Source organism: Juglans regia, chromosome 7 (assembly GCF_001411555.2).
Source record: "Juglans regia cultivar Chandler chromosome 7, Walnut 2.0, whole genome shotgun sequence".
NCBI classification, from domain to species: domain Eukaryota; kingdom Viridiplantae; phylum Streptophyta; class Magnoliopsida; order Fagales; family Juglandaceae; genus Juglans; species Juglans regia.
The window spans coordinates 40137324-40161253 of NC_049907.1; the positions used below are offsets into that span (position 1 = coordinate 40137324).

Sequence of the window (23930 nt, forward strand, 5' to 3'; positions counted from 1 at the left end):
CCATGAGAAGTTCGAAGGTGGTGCTGCCTGCATCCCTCTGTAAGGGTGTCGTCGCGGCTACCGATTGTCCTCGCCTCTCAAGCACCCCCATTTTTGTCAATAATCTCTACATATCCATCCTCCTTTATAAAGCATCATTTGTAATCAACTGGCAGCCATTCAAGTATCCCCAAATCAATGATCCTCTAAGATCCAAGGATTGAAGCAGGGACATGACTACGTTTGCAGCTGGAGACACAAAACATAGAGGTTTGCTTTGGGCAGAATATCAAAAGGCTGATGGCAGGGCAGCTGTAAAAGAACTTGAAATTATCAGTCCAGTAGAGAAGTTAGCCAGCCTGTCAACTTCAAAGACACTGGTGGCAATTGAGGCCGATATCTTACATTTGAAGGTGACGATAAAATTGCACACCAATAAATGGCCACCCAAGGACATTTTACCATCAACATTGACAAAGTTCATTGAGTTTAAGACGACAAAAATAATAAGGGTGGCTCTACAAGTACTGTTGGGGCTTCCGACAGTGCATTTCATCTTTTTTTTTTTTTTTTTTTTCCATATGCATCTTTTTAACACATATATATATATATATTTTTTTTTTTAAAAAAAAATTTACAATATCATTAAAAAATGTGAAATGATTTGTACAAGCTCCAAATAGACAAGTTCCATACAAGCCTTTATAAAAAAGTGGACCTCATCTTAAAAAAGTGAAAAAAAACTATTCTTTATTAGTATGACACATTATTTTACAAAAGACTTATATGAAACTTGTCTATTTGAAACTTGTATATAACATTACTCTTATTATCTTGACTGTACATTTATTACCATATAGAAGGCACCACTTCGAGCTAGGGTTGAGTTGAAGATTTTACAATTCACACCACAAAATGGTCTCTAGTGTGTTACTAGGCCTGTTAAGTACCATGTTGGCTAAAAAGATAAATGATTTATAGTCTCGAATGCATACAAGGGGCATTCAATTGATAATGATAGAGTTTATTAGCACATGATCACAATAATAAAAAATTGTAATAAGTAATTATTACTTTGATTGTACATTATAACCACATAGATGGCGCCATCTCGAGGTATGAATGTGTCAAGGATTTCACAATTCACATCATAAAATAAATACCAACTTTGTTATATGCCATCTGATCGAGGAAGATAAAATTATTTACTTTCTCCAATTAATATGGGGGCATACAATAGATAATTATATAGTTGATTACCATATGATCATATGTTAGCAAGATTTCATTGAAACGAAAGATGTTCCATGAAATCATATAGTTTCGAAAAAGGTACACAAACCATTAGAATCTATGTGTGTCAATGATGTTTATCTTCTACTGAGAGCTAATCCATGAACCAACCCACATTGGAAAGCTCTCCTAAGCGGGCACTAAAAGTTCCAAAACGACTTTCCTAACTTTCATCGTGTTCATCACAAACCCTAATGCCCAAAACGTTCACGCATCATTAAAGGGGAAAAAAACACGAAAAGACTCAAAAGAGTAGTGGGCCGTACAATTAGCTGAAGTAGAGCCCTAAGTTCACTTCTTCTGCTCACCAAAACAATCGTCGCCGACCCAATATTACATATATAAAAAGTATATAACATCACCGCCATCCCCACGCTATTACTATTTTTATTTGAGCTGCTATGCCGTTTGTGTAGCACCGCTCAAATTATGGTTAAATAAATTAATATTTAATTTTTTTTAATTTTTTAATTTATATTTTTTTTATCATTTTATAATATTTTTAAAAATTTTTAAAAAATATCAATATATAAATAATTATTTTTTTAATCATTCAATAAAAATTTTTAATTATTAAATAAAAAAAGTTAAAAAATAATTAAAATAAAGAAAATATTAAAATGAAATATCAAATTTAGATGAGTAATGCTAGATACAAGTCCTATATAGACAAACTTCATATAAGTCTTTTGTAAAATAATGGATCCACTAATAAATAATAGTTTTTTTTATACTTTTTTAAAATAGGATCTATTTTTTCACAAAAATTTGTATAAGACTTATTTATTTGAAACTTGTACAAATTATTTTTCAATTTAGATATCAAAGTAATATTTTTCTTTTTCTTTTTTTTTCTTTTTATTTTTATTTATTTATTTTATTTTTGTCGATTATATATTTGTATATAATCTCACACATAATATTATCCAAAGAAAAAAAATCTGATAAGTTAGAAATTTGTTCAAAAAGATAATTTGGAATAAATACAAAATTTCTTTTTTAGCCTCGCTCTCTCTCTCTCTCTGCTGCTCCTTCGACCTCTCTATCTCTCTCTCCTCCCCCTTCCTCTTTCTCTAATATCTCTGAGCTTCCTTTGGCCATTGACAAAGCTCTGTTCCTCGATTTAATTCCAGGTTCGTACGCCCATTCGATCTACGGGGGTGTCGTTCTAAATTTAAATCTTCCCGTTATTTGTTTGGATTTCGTGTTGGCGTTTTTTGGCGTCTCGTGTTTCGAATTTGATCGTGTTTTGGGTTATTGTTATCAGCGATCATTGGGTTTGGATTTTCGCAGGTTCTGCTGGGCCTGTGTTTCGTGCAATTGGGTCCGTCTAGATGGTTTTGCATTTTAGGGTTTTTGGGTTTAATTTATTTGATTTTTTTAATCATTTAAATCTTTATTTACTTTATTTTTTTCGACATGTAAATCTAGGGTTTACTGATATTTTGGTTTTCCGGGGGCGCCGGTGTCAAGGGGGTCTTGGTTTGGAGACTTTTTAATGTCGAGCTTTCTTTGCTTGACTAGAAAAATGAGGAAAATGGAGAGACAACAAAATTTTCATTTTTTTTTTTAATTTTGTTTGCTGCGTTGGGATTTGGGAAATTACAGGAACAAAAGAATCGGGGCCAGATAGTTGAATTAATATCACTTGAGTGGAGGTTTTGGTTCTTATGTCCCATTTGATGAAAACTCCTGGCAGCCAAACAAAAGGCTTTTAAAGTTTGTTAAATTGTAGACTATAGAATCCACGAGCCTATGATATCTTAAACGAACATCTACACTTGTTTATATTTTGCCAGTTTTTTGGAATTTTTGTTAATACTTTGGTGTACTTTGATATATATGTCGTGATGTCGTGCAAATATGACAGGTTCACTTATTGGCTCGCAAGTGGAGTTGGAGTGTGGTGGAAAGAATTTTGGAGTGAGCAATGGCGGGAACTGCAAGTGAGGAGTCTGGAGTGGGAAGGTCCGTGGAGGGAATTTCAACCGGGCAGCGTTGCCAATCTGGGGAAGCATTGGCAGAATGGCGGTCTTCCGAGCAGGTGGAAAACGGAACCCCATCAACTTCGCCTCCTTACTGGGATTCTGATGACGATGATGATGGAGGTATGCCGTCGTCTTACAATCCCCCTTTCAAGTATGCATCATGTAGACGAATAATTCCCTTTCAAAAGAACAAACGATTCTGTAATGTAAAGACATATTTAAGCATTTTTCTTTCCTTTGTCTTGCATTACTGAAAACCAGATGTAGAGAACATGAATTACACCGAAATGCACTACAAGGGTAGTGTATATTTTGGCGTAATGGTCCTGTTGGAATACAGCATTAAGTTATTGGTTGTAAGAAAATCTTATTCAGCTAGAAAGTAATATCTTTGTTGCTTGGAGTTAGTGGAAGGTTCTATCATTAGGAGACCTTTCTTTCCTGTGGGAGTGATACTATGAAAGTCAGCAAGATGAGGTCTTTATGGACACCTGAAATTTACTTGAAGTAAGAAGTTAAGGCAAATGAGCTCTAGCTCAGATAGCACCTCTTTCTCCATAAGAATGGAGTTGAAGCCTTATTAAAAAAAAGAAAAAGAAAAAAAGAATGGTGTTGAAGTCAGATTGGTTGTTTAAGACCCTCTAATTGAATGCTCAGGATTTGGTGGTCTACTCCCTCCAAGTCTATGGTTTGAATCCCATTAGGTGTAAACAATTTCTAGGGGCCATCAGATTGTGGGATTTTCCCATTGAATTACCCGATGTGCACTTGCGGGGAACTCTTTGTTGAGGGTCTGTGCACCTACTGGATTAGTTGAAATGCTGTTCTCGAAGACCCGGTGCCAATTAAAAAAAAAAAAAAGGAAAACTGAATTTTGGATTGGTCTTAGTAGGGAAAAGGCAGCTGAATGTTGTATTTATCTGGCTAACATCCTTAGCAAGTCTTTTGATTATTTATCTAACAAGTTTATAAAGAGTTTTTCCGATCAAAAAATTAAAAAAAAAATGATTAAAGAGTTCTTAAAGAGTTTTAATGATAAAACACAAATTAGTTTTGTAGATTGTTCAATTATTTGTAAGCTGCTCTTCTATGCATTACTGACACGTATAGACTGTTGAAAATGAAGAAGTGGACGGAACTAAAGTTAGCAACCTTTTTCCACTCTGTAATATATTGGTCAATATGTAGAATATTTTTTTTTTTTTTATCAGTAAAAGCTTTATTAAAAATAGGCATAGCCAAGTACACGGGACATATACAAGAGCAACACCTATGCATGATATATTTTGTATGTTTAATGATTTAATTTTTTTTATACTTGCTTTTCCCTCTCACGATATGGAAAGAATTATTTTCTTATATTTTTACTTGTAGTCCGTGCAAGTACTTTGTCTTCCATTTGAAACTATTGTTGTACTTCAACAATGTGGTGGGGTTTTTGACCCTCCGACATATAATGTATGACTTTTCCTTTTAATTTATTTTGGGCTTTTTTCTTATGCGGGATTCCTTTCTTTTTCACTCTTTTCGCTGCATATTGATATATTTTCAAATTTCTAAGATCATTTGCTGCATACCTCCTATGATTTCTAAAATCTTGTTCTTCTAGAGAACGTAAATATCAACCATCACCTTAAGTATACCGTAGAAGTTTTATATTAATAATTTGATGTTCACATTATCCTTTGGTGAATTGTTTTGTGTAGAGGGTTCTCATATACTCATACTTCATTTTCTTTTTGTTTGGTTTTGAGTCTTTGACCATCTGAGCTGAAGGTTAATAGAACTTCCAATTATTCATAAAATCCAATTGATAAAATTGCCAATGCTATTTATCTAAGAGCTAAGTTTCCTGCATTTCCCAAATAATTGTTTTTAAACCCATCATATTGAAGTTCTTGATTACTTCTGCCTGTTCCTTTTGTTTTTAATCAAACGGATAATTAATTGTTCACAAGTCATGTTCACTTCTATATAGGGCCCAAACCTTCTGAATTATATGGAAAACATACGTGGAAGATAGAGAATTTTTCACAGATTAACAAAAGAGAACTTCGTGGTAATCAATTTGAGGTTGGCGGCTACAAATGGTATGGATCTGGAAAATGCCGTTTGGCATTCTTTTCTTTTTACATATAATTGTTGCGTATAAAATGTTTACTTGTAAAAGTATTGTTGTATATAAAATGCATGATCATTACAGGCTCTATGCATTGTTATGTCTTAAGTATTTCTACCCATGTCCATATGTGTATTTTTTATGCTTATGAAAAGAAATCCTGCACCTGTCACTCATCATCTTTGAATTTTAGGTCAATAAAAGGGAATTTTACGCATTATTTAATTTATATGCATGTCAAAATTCCAACTTATACTTCTGATGGAGAGAGAATACCATGAAGCCATGAGATCATTTGTCTGTCATATCACATGTAACTTGTTATTCATCAATAGTGATGAATGCAGTGGTAGATTCCAAGTCCTTCACAGAAGATTTCTATATGTTCTGAATTAATTGACATATAAAAAATGTTTTTAATTATCGCAAAGAATAGTTATTCGATTAATATTGGTATCTTCTCTATTATTCTAACATTATATGATTATATGCTTCATGTCACCATTAGATAATGCCTTCCAATTTTTAAATTGGATTTTTCCTTCCCCTTTCCTAATCATAATGAAAAAACTAGGCGCCAAATGGAGCCTGTGTCTACATCTTGATGGCGTGCATCACGATGACATGGATGGGACAAGTTTTAGCTGTTGCCCAACTGTTAATTATATGATTTTTTTGATCGGTGGCGAAACTGTTAATTATATTAGATTAATTAACATTTTAGTTTTGACCTAAGCTTTTTTCTGTTTGTTGCAGGTACATTTTAATTTACCCCCAAGGCTGTGACGTCTGCAATCATCTTTCTTTGTTTCTTTGTGTTGCTAATCATGACAAACTTCTTCCAGGTTTGATATATCTAAGGAGATTGGAAATTTTCTTTGGTGATCATGGTTCTTGGTCCTGTATGCTTGTAATTAATTATATTGCTTGCTTTTGTTTGTGAAACAGGCTGGAGCCATTTTGCACAGTTCACTATAGCTGTGGTGAACAAAGATCCAAAGAAATCTAAATATTCTGGTTGGTTGTTTGGTTAATTTCTGGTTTAGTTTTATGGAATTTTTAATATTATTGTGTCAGTGCAACTGAGTAAATGTAAATTTTGTAGATACTTTACATCGATTCTGGAAGAAAGAGCATGACTGGGGGTGGAAAAAATTCATGGAGCTGTCAAAAGTTTCAGATGGGTTTATTGATGCTGACACTCTTATAATAAAGGCTCAAGTTCAAGTCATAAGGTGTGCTACAACTAATTGACTGACGAAGCTGTCGCGAAATAGTTTAAGCCCAAAATGTTTCATTTGTGACTGCCTTTCATGGATATTTATAATTTTGTAGGAATTTCAATTTGGTAGATGTTTTTTTTTTTTCCTTGGAACAGTATTCTCTGTTTGTTCAATTTAGGCATGGCAATATATGCTTGTCCTGTTTGGACTTAACTTTCTTCTACTGCATTGTTTTGCAATAGTAAGTTCCTCTCTTTGATGGCACAGTTGGGTTGTTAGAAGATCGATTATGTGTCTTGTTAGGCAATTCGCTAAAATATTAGGCAATTGGGTCATTTTACCGCAATTAATTTGAAGGCTTTAACTACACTTATTGAAGTTCTATTTAATGTATTTTATTTGATTTTTTGTTGTCAATCATCCATGTCCTACCTTTTTTAAGGTGTTCCCTGTTGCTGGTTGTGTTTTTGTGGATTACACTTGAGGAGAGGGGGCTTAAAGACTAAGTGAACCAAATATTCTAAGAGTCACAAGGCAGCTGGATAGGGCCAGAACTTTTTCTTTAATCTGTAGTTGATTTTGCATGTACATTTATTCTAAGTTGATTTAGAAGGTTACACATCACGTTAAGCTAATTGATTGTACACGATTTTTGACCTGTGCCAATTCCCCTTCTGAAACTTCTTTTTGGTTATTGACTTTGAGTTGTAACTGAGCGGGTATGTTGTTTTACGTTCTTTGTTTAATCTTCTGCAGTTATTTATCTTCACAAGCATTTCTTTTTGGCTTCTGGTTTGTAGGGAGAAAGCAGATAGGCCCTTTCGTTGTCTTGATTGTCAGTATAGGAGAGAACTTGTTAGGGTCTATTTGACAAATGTGGAGCAGATTTGCCGGCGATTTGTAGAAGAGAGAAGAAGCAAGCTTGGGAAGTTGATAGATGATAAAGCTAGGTGGTCAAGGTATTTCATGTTCACCCCTGTAATTATCGATCAATTATAAGTGATTACTCTGTCAGTGATAATTACTTAAAATCTATGTTGGAAGACATGGTCTTTCCAAGAAGTTTTTGGTAATGAAATGATTTCCCGGTTCCCATGGTCATCGATGTGACACAGTTTTTGCAATGTGTTGAATTTTGCCCCCCCACCAGGGGGGTGGGTTGCTCTATCTTGTTGTGGCCATTAACTTTCTACTTTAGTTATATTCTGTTGAGGTTGATTTCTTTGTTTTTTCTGATGATTAAGATGTTTTGTTATTGATGCAGCTTCCGTGCTTTCTGGTTGGGAATTGACCAAAATGCTAGGCGTCGTATGTCCAGGGAGAAGACGGATGTGATTCTAAAATTTGTTGTGAAGCATTTCTTTATAGAAAAGGAAGTCACTTCTACTTTGGTAATGGATTCCTTGCATAGTGGCTTAAAGGCTCTTGAAGGCCAGATGCAGTGTAAGAAAGGGAGGATGAAATTGTTGGAGGCTGAAGAAATGTCAGCCCCCATTGTTCGCATGGAAAAAGATATGTTTGTATTGGTCGATGATGTCTTATCATTGCTTGAGAGGGCTGCCATGGATCTATTGCCTCCAAAAGATGACAAGGGTCCTCAGAATCGTACAAAGGTGTGCTGCTGAATATATGATTATTGCTAACCTTTTTATGGTGATTGCGTGCATTATTGCAAAAACATTATATGGAGAACTGAAGTAAACAGTTCTAGAGCTCTAAAAGAGTACGAGTAGGGTTAAAATTTTCAAGAATCCAAAAATTCCAAAAATGATTTTTTTGAAATTGCTGTCGCAACAGATCCTGTGGTGCTAAGGCTATAATCTTTTTTGATGACTGAGCAATCCGTTACCTTTATATGCAGGATGGAAACTCCGGAGAGGACTTCAACAAAGATTCTATTGAGCGTGATGAGAGGCGTCTTACAGAATTGGGTCGCAGAACTGTGGAGATATTTGTCCTTGCCCATATTTTCAGGTAGTTATTTGGATAATTATAATTTCTATTCTAAAAATGGCAAACTCTTCCCATGTGCTCCCCACCCTCTATCAAGTATTGATATTTTTGTATCTGTTGATTGCCCTTTGTTTTCATGGATGGCCTTTTTGTGATAAGTGGACAACCTTCAATATGGAGTCAATTTAAGTTTTATATAGTGCTGTTTCAATATGGATGCCATAATTTGCAGTTTCCCTGCATCTTATTATTGCAAGTTGATAGTCCTAGGATATCTAGGAAGTCATTTATTTGTTGTATAACAGTGTGCTGTACCGGTATAACTCAATGTGTTTTAGCCTTTGTGTTTCCAAAGATTGCTGCTTTGATGTTGCTGTCCTGTGCAAGTTTGTCTTTCTAACAAGTTCCTTTTGTGATGCCTTTTTGAATATAATCTAAAGTCTTCAGTTTATAATCAATCTAAAGGTCACTTTCTATTTAATTAATTTTCCCCTGTTTTGGGTATAACTCTTGCTTAATGTAATCTGCAATAGAACCAATTTTTTTCTCACGTCTTATCTATAGTTTTGTTGGGATTTCCAGCTTTTCTGTGCTGCCTTTGTTACCATGTTTTTATTTATATTTTTTTGGATAGGTAAAATAAAATTTTATTGAATCAAGTAAATAGGCATAGCATGAGTATACAGAATATATACAAAAGAGAACACCTAGTTATAGGTTAGAACTATAAATGGCTACAATAAATTCATGAAAACTAGCCCCATTGAAAACAAAACAGAAGTCCACAAAAATAAGGTATTGAAAAAGAATTCTTCTGAGTTCATCCAAAGAGAGTTACTGATCTTCAAAGCTCTGACCATTCCTCTCCAGGCAAATGCACCACATAAGACATAGGGGAATAGTTTTACACACTCCAGCAATTTGGGGATTACCCCGAAGGCCTCTCCAACTAGCAAAAAAATCCACCACCCTTCTTGCCCATTACTCATACAAGGCCGATCCTGCTGAACGATAACACAAGTCCCTGGCCACCTCGCAATGAAGTAATAGATTGTCCACAGTTTAACCACTTTTTTACACACATGGCCCCAATCGATAACAATAAGCTCACTCTTCCTCAGATTATCCATGTTCAAGATTTTCCCAAGGGAAGCAATCCAACCAAAGAAAGCTACCTTGAGAGGCACCTTTAACCTTACATCTCTAGATGCACTTTCAAAGAAAAGGGTTGTGGTTCTAACATGTTAAAGGCTTGTATAGGTTCCAGACGCTGAATTTCCCTGTTTTTGTCAATATTTCCTTTTGTCTTTCTAGAAAAATTTTCAATTACAATTAAATATCAGAGTTGTGAAATAAAAATCAGAGCAGATATTTTGTTCTCTTTTACTACCAAGGCACTATTAATAGTTCTGGACGTGTCTATGTCGAATTTGTTTATGAAAGAAACTTGGGTTTAAAGATGTACTTTTGTCTTATGGCCCTTTGTAGTAACGTTCTTCTTGTCAAGTGTATGACATGCATGCTCAACACTGGGATTGCAGCTACTGTGAATTGACTACTTGGACTGATAAACAAGGCTTAGGTGGAGTAATTGCTGTAAATGGTTTTGTCAATTTTTTTTTTTTGGTTATTGGATTTACACTGGTAGCAGAGGATTGAATCAAGAATGTAAAACTCCAAGGTAGTCTTGGAAGTCTGAAATAAGCAACAGAAGTATGGCTTGCCAATATTTGCAAATTTCTATATTGTGTAGGGGAAATTGACTTGAAGTCAGCCATCAACAGTCGAGGAAGTTGTATATTTTGCCCCTACGTAGTATAGGATCTTCTTTGTACTGAACATGGCATTGCCTATTCTTTTTTTTTTTTTTTTACAAGTAAAAAAATATTATTTATCAAAGGAGAAACCAAGTACACAAAATGTATACAAGAAAACACCTTGCCCAAAATGACTTAAAATGCCCTTAATGACCCAAAAAGCCCGTGAAATAAACAACTCAAAATACACCAGACCGGTCCCCAACCCTTATTTCTCGTACACCTAAAACTCTACCCGAACACCCAACTCCAAACCCTTGATTCCCGTCTTCACAATATCCTCCCTTTAGATTTTCCTCTAGTTGAGCTACCACCCTTAACGTCGTAGTTAATTGCCCAAGAAAGATGTTGTAACTCCCTGTTTTTCTTGAAACTTTTGGTTTCAAGTGCTTGGTTTGCCTCAATAGTAGTGATTAGTTCATTGAATTGGTCTTCACATCCTCCATGTGAAATGCCCACAAACTGTTGAATCTCATTAACTTTAGGCAAAATCCAGTCCGCTATTGGTGAAAGAGACACCAAGGGAGCAACGTTATCCCCAGACACAGTATTCAAATGCACTCCTGACTCTAGGCATTCATCTACATGAGACACCAACTCCAAACCCTTTGGTTCTCTAGCAACTCCATTGGTTCGCTCCAATGGTATCATGGTCTTCATTGGAGATTCTGGGGTGACAGCAAGTCCCTTTCCCTCTGGGGTTCCTACATCTCCTTCAGACCTTGGCAGTACACCATTTTTCTTCAACTCTGAGGACCAAGGGTATAGTACTGACTATCGGTCTATCATGTGTTACATGAGGCGAATGACATTCCATTACTAATTTCTCTACGCCGATACTAGATGTAAACCCTGCTTCAAACAACCCAGATTTCCTTTTGACCCACCATACTCTCCTGGATCTAGATATAGGGATAGAGCTGAATCTGATTTTCCGTTTTCCTTTTAATGGGTTTAAATGCTTCGGGCTTATCTTGTTTCTTACAACCCTGTTGCCTCCAACTGAAAGCCGGTCTATTGTCGAAGACAAGAAAGCTATTGCTACCTTTAGCTCGACAAGTTGGGTTTCCATCTCCTTTAAGTAATTGTGCATCTGAACAAGCTGGTCCTGAGACGTGATTTGCGAATCTCCTTCACTCTGAACTCCCGAAGCATGACTCGTCTTTAGAGCTGCCGCATAGGATCGCCTCGCCAATGAGGATTTACTAGGATTTTTGTGCACCTCCATGTTTTCCTTCCCTGACACGCCACCTACATTTCTGCTACGTGACTCCCTAGCAGAGCTACGTCCTGCAGCACCTTGTCTTTTGCTCCGTCTCTTGCCGAAGGAAAAGTCACACAGCACCTCCCCCATCCTTTTCCAACCACTGCCCCCCCTCCTCAAGAATGAAGATAAAATTCCTCCTCCCACCACCACCATATTCTTCTACCGCCATATAACGTCCTCGAGTATTTGAGCAACGATGCGTCTTGAAGCTGCGTCTACCTTCCCCAATAGTGGAGAAAAAATCTTATTTTTAATCCTTTGTGCACTCTTCCATGGCCTTAGCTAGCCACTGCACTGTTGTTGAACCCAAAACTAACTTAGAAATCACCCTTAGACCCCTTTCAGTAATGGCCAACATACTCCCCTCCTTCACCAGAGTGAAGGATTTAGATTCTATGGCTAACACCATAGAAGAACCCATATTGACCAACTCCCCTCCTTTAACAGCCATTCATCATCACATTGAAACTAGTTCAGAACTCGATACACGGCTAAGAACCACTGTTGAAGACCAACAAGCTAGAACGACGGAGGATGGTCTGTGACCACCGTCCTGTGTCTCTCGCCTGTAAGGGTGTGTGGCGGCAGATCTGTTTTCTTAGGAGACAGAACCAACGACATAGATGCCCGAAACGGATCTAGAACAAAACCAGGTCGCCGGAGGGTGACCAATGCCGAAAGACCCTTGGCGTAGCCGTCGAGGTCCGTCTGTCTATTTTGTGCCGCCAGGAGCCACTCGCCGACCTAGGTGACGACAAAATGGATTTCTCTCTTACGGGTAATAACCTTACGCACTGGTGTATCTCTCGCCAGCAGGATGACCAGCTCCGGACAACCCTCCGTGAGGTCACCAGGGCTCGGCGATAATGTCTGAGCCGGTGGTGAGCAACCACTCGCCGGCCAAGGCAGCGACGAGATGGTAACTCTCACACGGGGTTTTCTCACGAGTGTTTCTCTCTCCTCTCTCCTCACGAGTTTTCTTTCTTTAAATAATCAGTAGAAAAGAAACACATTACCATTTTGCCTATTCTTTTATTAATGTACTCTTACTTATAAAAAAAAAAAAACAGTCGAGGAAGTTGTTCATCTTCTTGGGGATGGGAGATTCCAAATAGGACAATTGATTTTAAAGTTAGAATTATTTTGAAATTTTATTCCCGTATTTTGAGCGAAGTTATTGGTTAAATTAGTAGTAACTTTTTTTTAATAAATACTTACATTTTTTTAAATAAATCAATCTCATTAAAGTGTGAACGGTCACAACCCAAGTACACAGGAAGTATACTAGAGAAACCCCAATTAGGTATCCATAAATTCTATTAAGTTAGCAAAACAAAAACTATTAATGGCTTCCATCACCCATAAAGAGTCTTGCACAGCAGATCTTCTAATACTAATGTCATTCTCTCACGGTCTTCAAAATTGTGGGGATTGTGTTCTCTCACCACATCACACAATAGGGTGTCATCCTCCAAGTGTCAAACACTCGCTGATTAACACTTTTCCGTATTCACTTCTCTTTTGTCCTTTTTATTTTTCTGTTTTAGTTTTTTTTTTTTGTGGAAATAGAGAATGTTGCATTTGTTCCATATAATGAAGCTTCATGATGATTGGTCACAATGGATAAATTTTATTGACTAAATCATTTGGTAATAGGATTCTCTGATTCAATCCACACATGAGATTGTAAACATGTATACTTGCCCATATGTACCTAAGATGCCCTAAGTGTTCCTCTTTACATGCAGCAATAAAATCGAGGTAGCATACCAGGAAGCTGTGGCTTTGAAGAGGCAAGAGGAGCTCATCCGCGAAGAAGAGGCAGCAGCATGGCTTGCTGAAAGTGAGCAGAAGGCAAAACGCGGAGCAACTGAAAAGGAAAAGAAATCAAAGAAAAACAAGGTTTAATATTCTCACACCTGTAATTCTCTAGCTCCTAACTAGGTGTATTCTCTTGTATGCTACCTGTGTACTTGGGCAATGCCTATTTTTGTATTAATAAAAAAATTTACTTATAAAAAAAATCTCACAACCATAATCTCAAGAGAGTTTAATCATCTACTAAATTTGAGTCCAGTAATCTTCAATGGTTCCTTTATTTTCTGCTTGATTACGTGTGCAAAGTTTAGATATGTTGATGGTGTTGCAGTTAATGTTTTCAGTTCCAACGACAACTGCTTACATAGGGTTGGAATAATTTAGTAATCATCATCATTTCTTTGATATCTTCACACTAAAAGTGCATCTCTTGTTATTATGAATGTCTGTGAGGGAGTGTGCTTTGCTTGTTATTTAAATGTTTCAACCTTGTTACCTGATTTCTAACATGACTACTTATGTCTAGGACCATTTTTTTGTTTTTTTGAGGCTGAGCCAAGGAGCAAAGCATTATCAAGTATTTGGATTATGCTGTTCCTTGCTCTTTCCTCCTTACATGTTTATTTTATGGTTTGCCAACATTGAATGTGTTAATTATGCAAACTACTTAGAAACAAATGTGAGATTTTGAAAGACTTTCTATGGTGTTCAGATTTGTGAATTGTTCCCCTCTTCTCTTTTTAATTGTTATGGATTCTGGATTCACCTCAGATGTTGTCCTACATCCTCTTGACAGAAAAAGGTGTTATTCCAAATTCAATTGCTTTGAATGCTGATGTTGGATGTTGTCAACTAACGTTTATGTTAACAAAGTAGATTGCTTTCAAGTTTAATCATTGACTCATACTTATTTGTTTTTATACTACAGGCCAAACAAAAACGAAATAACCGGAAAGGGAAGGAAAAGGGGAGGGAGGAAAGGCCTGGCATGGCGGTACAAGACAAGCACCAACTGGAAAACCCAAATGATGAAAAACATGACAGCATTATGGAGGAGCAACCTGCAGTTGAGAAGCCTGATACACTGGAAGATGTTTCCGATGTCTCTGATTCAGTAGATGGTGTTTCAGAAATTCCTCAGCCTGATTCAGAAGACCGCGATGCTAGTCCTGTCAATTGGGATACCGACACATCAGAAGTTCATCCTCTAATGGAAGCCACTAGTAGTGGAATTAATTCCCTGTCATCTGTACAAAATGGTGTTGTTGAAAGAAAGAGCCATTCAATAATGGATGATAGTTCTTCAACGTGTTCTACAGACTCTGTACCATCAGTGACTAATGGGCCCTATAAGGGGAACACTTTCCCAAACTATATAAACCAAAAATCACCTGGCAGGTAATATATGGCTACATTTCTTTGCACACCTACTTAAATTAAAATACAAGTTCTTTTTTTTTTTTTTTTTTCTGATTCTGCACTTAAATTATGTAGGGGAAGGAACCAACGAGGTAAAGCAACCTGTGATGGGAGTAGTTGGGCAAATGAGATGGATAATCAACCTTCTGGGCTTTCAGAGGATGCAGGAGATCTAAACGATTTATCTGGTAGTTGTAAAGTTGGTGAATCTGAGCAGGAGCCTGTTCTCTCCTTGCAGGATCCGTTAAAGTGGTCTGAGCAGCATATGGTTAAGAAGGTGGAGTAACTAGTTATGGCATGATTAGCTTTGCAATTGTTTGGGCCATATTCCTATAATTAGTTTTTTCTAATATAATATTCTTGTAAATTTGACATATACTTCTTACAGCTAAAATGGTTTGAAGATACTAGTTACTCATTGTCTCCTATTTTATCTGGGAGCACAGCAGAGGATTTTTTATGGCGAAAAAAGTAACTTTTTTCTTCGAAGTTAGGATCTTATCAGTGCCTAGTGCATGTTATTCCCATATACCATTTGAAAGCCTGCATACTATGTGTTCTTGGGTCATTGTTCACTGTTTTATGCCTTTTAAGTCTCTTCTTTTGCATACAGCGACTTTATTTACATTATTTCAACTTTTTTCCCCTCAAAAGGATGGCAAGTTGAACATGACTGGAGGTTGCTTTTCTATGTTATAGGAAGTAGTTTCGCTGCCGAAGAAACTAAGCATCAAAGAGCAGGCTGATGTGGAAAGACCCTCTAAAGATAGGACAGCAGCAGTACCGTCCTCTTCCAGAAGTCCACCCAGGAATCCAGCCTCAACCATTCGATCAAAGAATGGTAGTGCTATTGTTGATCCTATTCCACCTGGGAAAGCTTCTTCAAATGTTACCCAACAGAGTGAGAAAACCATGCCTTTGATGACGTCATCCCAAAGTACTGGTGTGTCCAGACCTGAGACCCAGAAGGTTGCAAGCCCGAAGTCAAGTGAAAAGGGCATGGCACAGCATGTCCCTATGATGTCGAGGCCCTCTAGTGCTCCTATAATTCCTGGTCCCAGGCCGACTGCTCCTGTTGTTTCCATGGTTCAAACATCCCCTCCACTCAGCCGTTCAGTGAGTGCAACTGGCCGGATAGGTCCCGAGTCCTCACCAGCAACACATGGTTATGTTCCCCAGTCCTATAGAAATGCCATTATGGGTAATGCCGTTGCTTCAAGTACTGGTGGTTTTACTCATCCTAACTCTCAAAGTTCAGGGGTGAACCAATCCTCAGCATTCTCGCAATCAGCTACCTTGATACCTGCACCAATGTTTTTACCCCCGAACCCTGAGACGGTTGACCCAACCACGGTCAAATCAGGTTTTCCATATGGCATGGTAAGGCAGGATGTCTTGCAGAATGGACCCCACTGGATGGAGACTTCTCAAAAGGAAACCAGCAGAAACATGCAGTATGACCATTCTTCCCTAGTTAATGATGTTCAAAACATGGGCCTGTACAAGTCTGCACACAGCGGATTGCAGGGAAAACTATCCACTCAGTTCCCAGCCAGTGCATCTGGCCGGCAGACCCAAGGTGCATTGGCGGATGAGTTCCCGCATCTGGATATCATTAATGACCTACTTGATGATGAGCATGGTGTTGGGATGGGAGGAGCAAGCACAGGTTTTCATTCTCTCGGCAATGGGCCACAGCTATTGAATAGGCAGTTAACATTTCCTTGTGATGAGAGCATATCCAGTGATGTGGGGTCCTCATCTAGCTCTTGCAGGTTTGAGCGATCGCAAAGTTACCATGATGATGGGTTTCAACAGCACTATCACTCTCCTGGCAGTCATTATGACTCAATGAGGGATTTCATTCTGCAAGGCGGGGCATTACCATATGTAAATGGGCAGGTAGATGGGTTAGTTCTGAATCAGTGGCCGGTTGCTGGTGCTGGTGCTGATTTATCTCTACTTGGCATGAGGAACCCGGAGGGAGATGGTTACCCATATTATAATACAGATTATTCAAATCTGGCATGTGGCGTCAACGGCTATACAATCTTCCGGCCTTCAAATGGGCATTGAAAGGAAACCAAGGTCTTGTCCATTGTAATAATTTATTTGAGGAAATTGCTGGGTCATAGATTTGGAGTGATGTTATAATCCTTTGATAAGAAAACATTTTGTAAAGATTGTCTCTGCCTTCTTTGCTTCCAGCTCTGAAGTAGTTAAAAAATGAGGCTTTTGATACGTTCTGGTGATTTGCTTACTGGTTGAATCAAGAGGTCGTGAAATTTGAACCAACATAATCTGACCCAAGCTGTCGTCGCGGTTTGCTATTCGAGTGATACAAAATTCCAACAGTTTGAACTATAGTCTGTGGCATACCTAAATGGCTTTTGGAGCCGAATTAAGTACTTCTCGGTCACAGATGTTCCCTCGAGGTGAGACGATACTTGGTCCTTCAAGAATGGTGCGCGTTAAAGATTTTAGCGTAAGTAAATTGAAGGGTGAAAAGTAGTGGTTATGTGCTTAGAAATGTGTGCGTTTGGGCATGCCATGCCGTAAATGTGTTTTCTAAGCATAAATATCGATAGGAAAAACAACTCTTCTCGTTCTACTGAAGTCCGCTGTGGTTGGAGAAAGTAATGATCCTCCCAAGTATCATGGCATCCGCCAACCAACATCAAGATTTTCCAATGCCAACATTTTAATGGTATGGTATGAAATGGTACAAAAATGTGTATTAATTGAAAATCTCAATTCTCCCTGCACTACTCTTTTGAATAAATCTTTTCCTTGTCCACAGAACAACGTTTGATTACGTGTGCCTGACTTTCCAGATTACACTTATCCAACTCTTTAAAGAGGTGTTAATGAACATCATTATTACCTGTTCGAATGGTGGGATGACTCATGAATTGGTGACTTCATCTCCTCTCAACTCCTCCACTTTATGGAAACTTAACCAACACACAAAACGCCTCTTATTTGTTAATCACACTTCAAACATCCTACGCCCCCAATCAACTCGCTCGCACCTAATTTCCCACATGTATGGAAGATTTTCTACAAACGAAAGTTTGCATGAACCAGTTAAAAAAATCTATTCTATACGTCAAGGAATACGTCAATACCTTAATATTCTAACATGGACGAGTAGGAAAAGTAAAACCTTGGGATTCAATTAAAAAACCCCTGCATCCCTTTCCTGCTTATTGATTGACCCATTCAAAATTTGTGGTTGATAGGAAATTACCCCTAGCTAGCGGTCAATAGTCAAATTCCTTGCAACCAATAAAATAATTTCATCACCAAAGTTTCTCATTATAAATACTATAACACCCTCCTCATGAATTAAGCATTCATACATACTAGTTTGTACGTCTTGTTTTTATCTCCAAAGAACATGAGACCTCTCAATATTGCTTTGGCGGTGCTGTTGCTGCTCTCTCTTCTGCATGTTCAACCATACAAAGCTAGCAGAGTATTGTACGATGAAGGAGAGTTGACGCATAAGGAGCTAAGGTTGCAGTCTCTTCCAAAGGGTCCTGTCCCTCCCTCTGGGCCCTCGGGGTGCACCTACATCCCCGGCACCGGCGGATCAGGCTGTCCAGTCAACGAAATGCACTATGCCGGTAATGCTTTGCCTCGGCCCAGTGCTTACCCACGTCTCATGGTCCCGTTCGGCGTGGCTACCAACCACCAATGAAGCACTCTGCAACATTGAAGATCCTTGACTGAAATTCTTTATTACTCAGAATTATCTCGAAGCTCAAGTACTTCTGATTGCTGGATTGAATTCATGAGGATACTGATGTCGCAGTCGTGAATCACAGGTCGTACGTTAAAGAGTACTACAGATTCATTGATTTTTTTTTTTTTTTCGTTTGTTCTTGTCATTAAAGAATTGTAATTTCAATTTTTACGTATATATGTATTAATTTGTAGTTTATTTGCTCTTTTTATTTTCTTTTGGTTAGAGAGAAAGTACTTTAATTATATATTTCAAGAATAAATATTCTCAGGAGACAATGAGAATAAGTCAGTACTGCACCATTGTATGGTGCTCTTTTTAACTGTATATATATATATATATGAAATAATCTTTTGAATGATTTTGATACGAAAAGTTGCCTCTAATTTCAATATGCACGTGCCATGTATAAATATAGGCATGGGGTTGTTTTTTTTCGCATTCTAGCGTATTATATAAAGGCTAATTCTTGTTTTATAAGTCATTAATATTTCGTTTGGATGGTAAAAATATTTTATATTATTTTATCATTATAAATTTATTAAATTTTCATATAAAATATAATAAACAATTCAATATTTTCAAATCTCAAAACAATAATAATATTAAAAAAGTAATATTTTAATAATATTTTATTTAATTTTTATCTAAAACCATCTCATCTCATCTGATTATCCAAACCGTAACTTGCGATCTTTAAAATTGCTTATAAATTAATTAAAGTTTATATTTTAAAAAAAATGACGGTACTACCTTAATTTATTGATAGCATCAGACAAATGAATACCTTAAACAAAACGAATATGAGATTACAAGTAGAGTCCAAAATCTCAAAACCAAACTCTTAAAAAAATGTAAAGGTGGAAATTTATAATTAAGGTTGCTTCAACGTAACGTTCTCTAATTTGTTGTTCCGGTTGGCTGCATGCTAAGAAGATGGAACAAACTAAATTATATATGAAATATTATCGTCAATCTGAATACGTGGCATTGCATTAGCAAAGATGTTATCCCAGGTAGGTAGGCTCCCTCCCACCCTCCACTTAGGCCAGATTAATTATGCATTAATTTGTTAGCTATGCCTAATTATAAGCTAATACTACATTATTATTAAGTCCCTATACTAGCTAAGTGGATGCGTGACTCATAAACTTGCCCTCCTACTGTTTAATAATACTTGCGTATCATAATTGAGGACTTTAGGTTTTTAGGAAGCGTGAAGTTACACCGCTTCTAGTCTCGCTGAAAGTTACTACTATATATTTTTTTACTTTTTTAATATTTATTTTTTTAAAAAATATTTTACAGTATTAAAAAAATACATATACAAAAAAAATAAATAAATAACATTTTACGTAAACTGACGGTAACTCCAAGCGGGACTGAGAGCGGTGACTGTAGAGTTATCCTTTTAGGAAAGGAAAATATTATTCTTAGTGCTCTATTTTATTCTTTGTGATTTTTTTAATTTAATAATTAAGAAATTATTTTTTAATAATATTATGATTTTTTAATTTTTTTTAAAATATTAAAAATATTAAAAACTATACATAAAACAAAAAAATACAATTTGTCCAACGGTAGCACGTCCCGGAAAGGAAAAGAGAGAAAATTATGCATCATATATAACGCTGTAGACCTTTGGTGGGCTGCTGTTTATTGACAAGACTAGTCAATTGGACAGCTGTTGTTTATATATATATATATATATATTAATTGAGTGGTCAGCTTTAACACGTTAATTAGGAAAAATTAATTAGGATAATTATAATTAGGCTGTACTGAAATTAGGCCATGCGTTGAGCATTTCCTTGCCTAATTAGTTTTCTTCATGAGCGGTTGCAGATCAATACAGTTTATATATATGCTGTAAAATTAGAAAATAAATTTTAAATTTTCTAAATTAAATAATGTGGAAGGTGTGATTTACACATCCACAAGATCATTGATTAACGTAAATATTGGAGGAGGTGTTACATTTAATGAATCTACAAAAAACTTAGAAGTCTGAAAACGACACGAGGGTCAAACTCCTCGATCGCTAGCTGCTTCCTAATTCAGCATGTGCGGCATTTTGCTAGAATGTGTGCAACTTAATTTGAAGGTGATCAGGGTCATGTCATTTTCCGACAACGTGTTCTTCTCTGGTGCTATTACATATTGGCTGATATTAATTGGTAGAATCTGAAGATTGCGTGAGTATATAAGTGTGTATATATATATATATGAATAATTATTTTTTATCAGTTATTATTTACTATCTTATATCTCACATTTTATAAAAAAAAAAATTATCAAATTTAGAATATAAATCGGATAAATAGTAATTGATGTATAACAAAATCATATATATATATATATATAATAGTTCAAGTTTTCTAAAGTTACGACTTGACCCGCAAAGTAAGGTTGGCAGTCAAATACTGAACATTATACTCTCTCACCCGTTTGTCGCCAAATTCCCGACGTACGTCCAGATAAAGAAAAATGTGTACAAAAATATGAAGTATATGGTTTTTGGTAGGTGAAAGGTCATCATATTATACGTGAAAGGTCCAAATTCAGATATGATTTCTGATGGTGTTTATGTTGCAACAGAATTCGTCTAATTTATTAATAAAAAGAAAAGAGAAATAATGTGAAACATATTATACACTAATTTATAAATTTATTTTTATATAAATTTTTTTGTATGATTAAAATATTTCTTTAAATAAAAAGTTAAAACGATTGTACGGCACCGATAGCTTTTCAATAAAGTTGACGTTCTAACATAAATTAGTGCGCCGGCCATGTCAAGTTTTTGGGATATTTTTGTTTTTTAGGTTAACAAAGGGACTATGCCGCTGTTTACTTTTTCCATTCGTTGTTTCCATCATTCTATGTACTCTTTTAAATTAATGCAAAATCCAAAAGTATGGATGGAGTCGATGCATATTAATTACTAAACTAGACCTATCGATGTCGCATATTATTATTATTTTTGGTAATTTGTACGTCATGACTGTTTATATATATATATTAATGTCTTACATTAGATTAATCATGACAACGTATAGTTCATTTCCCTTTAAAGTTTAAACAAGCTGTTTCCAAATTCCATGAGTACTACTACTATGAATAGCTGGATTATCCAGATTTCGTAACAATAGGAATCTGCATAAATTCGCAGATCATGAGATAAAAAAATAAAAAGAATCACGAAGCCAACGCATACAACATTTATTCATATTCCAGTAAATGACCAAAAAGAAACCACAAATGGGAGTAATTTGCCACTTCAACGCAATCAAATCAAAAGACATATGCAGCCTTTTGAAGAAGAAGAAGAAGAAGAAGATATGCAGCATTAAAAAGCTCCCAAACATGCAGGGAGACGAGCTTTTGCTAACCGATTTTAGGCACAGAAGTCACAATGTCACGTCCATCGACCCAGACTCGGACCCTGTCACAACGAAAATCAGCGGTCACTCTGGATCCTTCCCTAAAAGTTCCAGCCCTGATGATTCTGGAGTTCTCTCTCATGATAATTCCGACCGCAACCTCCCCATTAATGCCCACTAGCTCCGGCCATGAACTCTTACCTGTATATTGCATTAAAATGAACATTCGTCATTAACCGGCCTTGTGTTATAGACAATTGATCAGCTCAAGCAGACTTACATATATATATATATATATATAGTTTGTGCAATTGACAGTACAATAATCTCACCGCTGCATGTTGCCATCCTTACAGCTTCTATCTTCTCTGCTGAAGCAGATCGATGTGCATGTAGGGGGGGGAGAGAGAGAGAGAGAGAGAGACAGAAACAGAGATGAGAGCAATGGAATTGGTGTAGTGACTGTACGATGTTTTTTTCTTGGGCAAGTTGATGATATATTAACTTAAATAAAAGGTATATACATGAATTAGTGGGGATCAGGATGATCTCAACAAACATTAATCTAAAGTGGTAGAGTGGTGATCAGATAGCAAAACATGCATAAACCGATAAATGGCCATTGAACAGGTTTCATGTTCTTTTGTTTGATGCAAATTGGAAATATCAAATATTTTAAACATACGACGATTCGTGTCGGAATACTACAAGACAAGAAAATAGTCGGTGGAGACGCTCCTCCGGTACTAGGGAAATACAAACATATATGGTCATGATCATCCCTTTGTCCCTGATTAATCTTTTATTGGACATTATAATTAAATTTGATCTCAAGCTATATATTATAATATTTAATTATTACCGAATTTGAGGTGAAGTGCAAATATTAGTGGATCAGGTCAGGCAATTTTTGTGGCCGCTCTTTCGAGAGATCATCTCTGATCACTTTGTGTTTTCAAAAAATCTTTTAATCTTTTTCAAGCAATTGTGTGATTTTTATAGGATACAATAATATTTCTTTCATTCATTCAAGGGATTATCCAATTTAAAAAAAACAATAGACCCAAACCAGCTTATCCAAAGTCTATAATTAAATTAATTATTAAAATTGGGTTGGTTGAACATGACATATATAATTAATGGTTGGAATTCAGGCATGCATGCATGCATCTATTTGATTCTTTTAATATTCCCTAATAATAAAATTATAATTATATAATATAAATTAGTGCAAAAAGCAAAAAGCAAAAGTTTGGTTCCCCACCAAACAAGAGATCACAAACTTAGAGAGCTAGCGGATCAAGATAAACATCACGTCGCATAAGCCAGCTGTGGAAATGGATTCTGGATAACATGAGCAAAATGCCCATTGCATAATTAAGATCATGCGCGCTGATAAGATGGGATATTGAATGCATGAGGCCGCCTCCATTGTTCGAACACAGGCGCTCCTTCTGATCACATGATATGAAAGGAAAGTGATTTAATAATGCTAATTCGTTCAACCAGATACTAATTAATCTGTCTTAAACCTTTTTAATTGGTCTTCCATATTAATTTATCTTCAAGTTTCAAAACCCAGTCATGATCTTATTTATTCAATTAGCTAGCTAGCTTCAGAAACATATATATATATATATATATATATTTATATCAAAAGACATAGGATGCAATATGAAGATCAGTACGTAGTACTAATTCCACGTGATTTCATTTAGGGAGAAATTCAAGGCATACAAATAGTTATGCGCTTACAAATTATGTAGATTCTGACTTTGTAGTCAGTTCTTATTAATTAATTATATATACCAACGATATTATTGATGAACAGACTAAAATGTAAGAAAAAATAAATTACTTGACCCAAAACTTTATTGATTTTCTAGATTACCAACTCAAGTCAGGCCACTAGCCTAGCTTAAT

At 36.3% G+C, this 23930-nt stretch overlaps 1 protein-coding gene across 1 annotated transcript; it reads left to right on the top strand.

Moving 5' to 3' along the window:
- Positions 1 to 2273: 2273 nt before the first annotated feature.
- LOC108980039 (TNF receptor-associated factor homolog 1a-like) lies at positions 2274 to 17171 on the top strand. Its single transcript, XM_018950855.2, has 13 exons — positions 2274 to 2405; positions 3143 to 3380; positions 5239 to 5350; positions 6136 to 6224; positions 6328 to 6396; positions 6485 to 6614; positions 7403 to 7561; positions 7867 to 8215; positions 8464 to 8576; positions 13388 to 13541; positions 14386 to 14855; positions 14952 to 15153; positions 15576 to 17171. The coding sequence occupies exons 2-13, from the start codon at positions 3203 to 3205 to the stop codon at positions 16950 to 16952; spliced, it is 3402 nt and encodes a 1133-aa protein (XP_018806400.1). The 5' UTR covers positions 2274 to 2405; positions 3143 to 3202; the 3' UTR covers positions 16953 to 17171.
- Positions 17172 to 23930: the final 6759 nt, after the last annotated feature.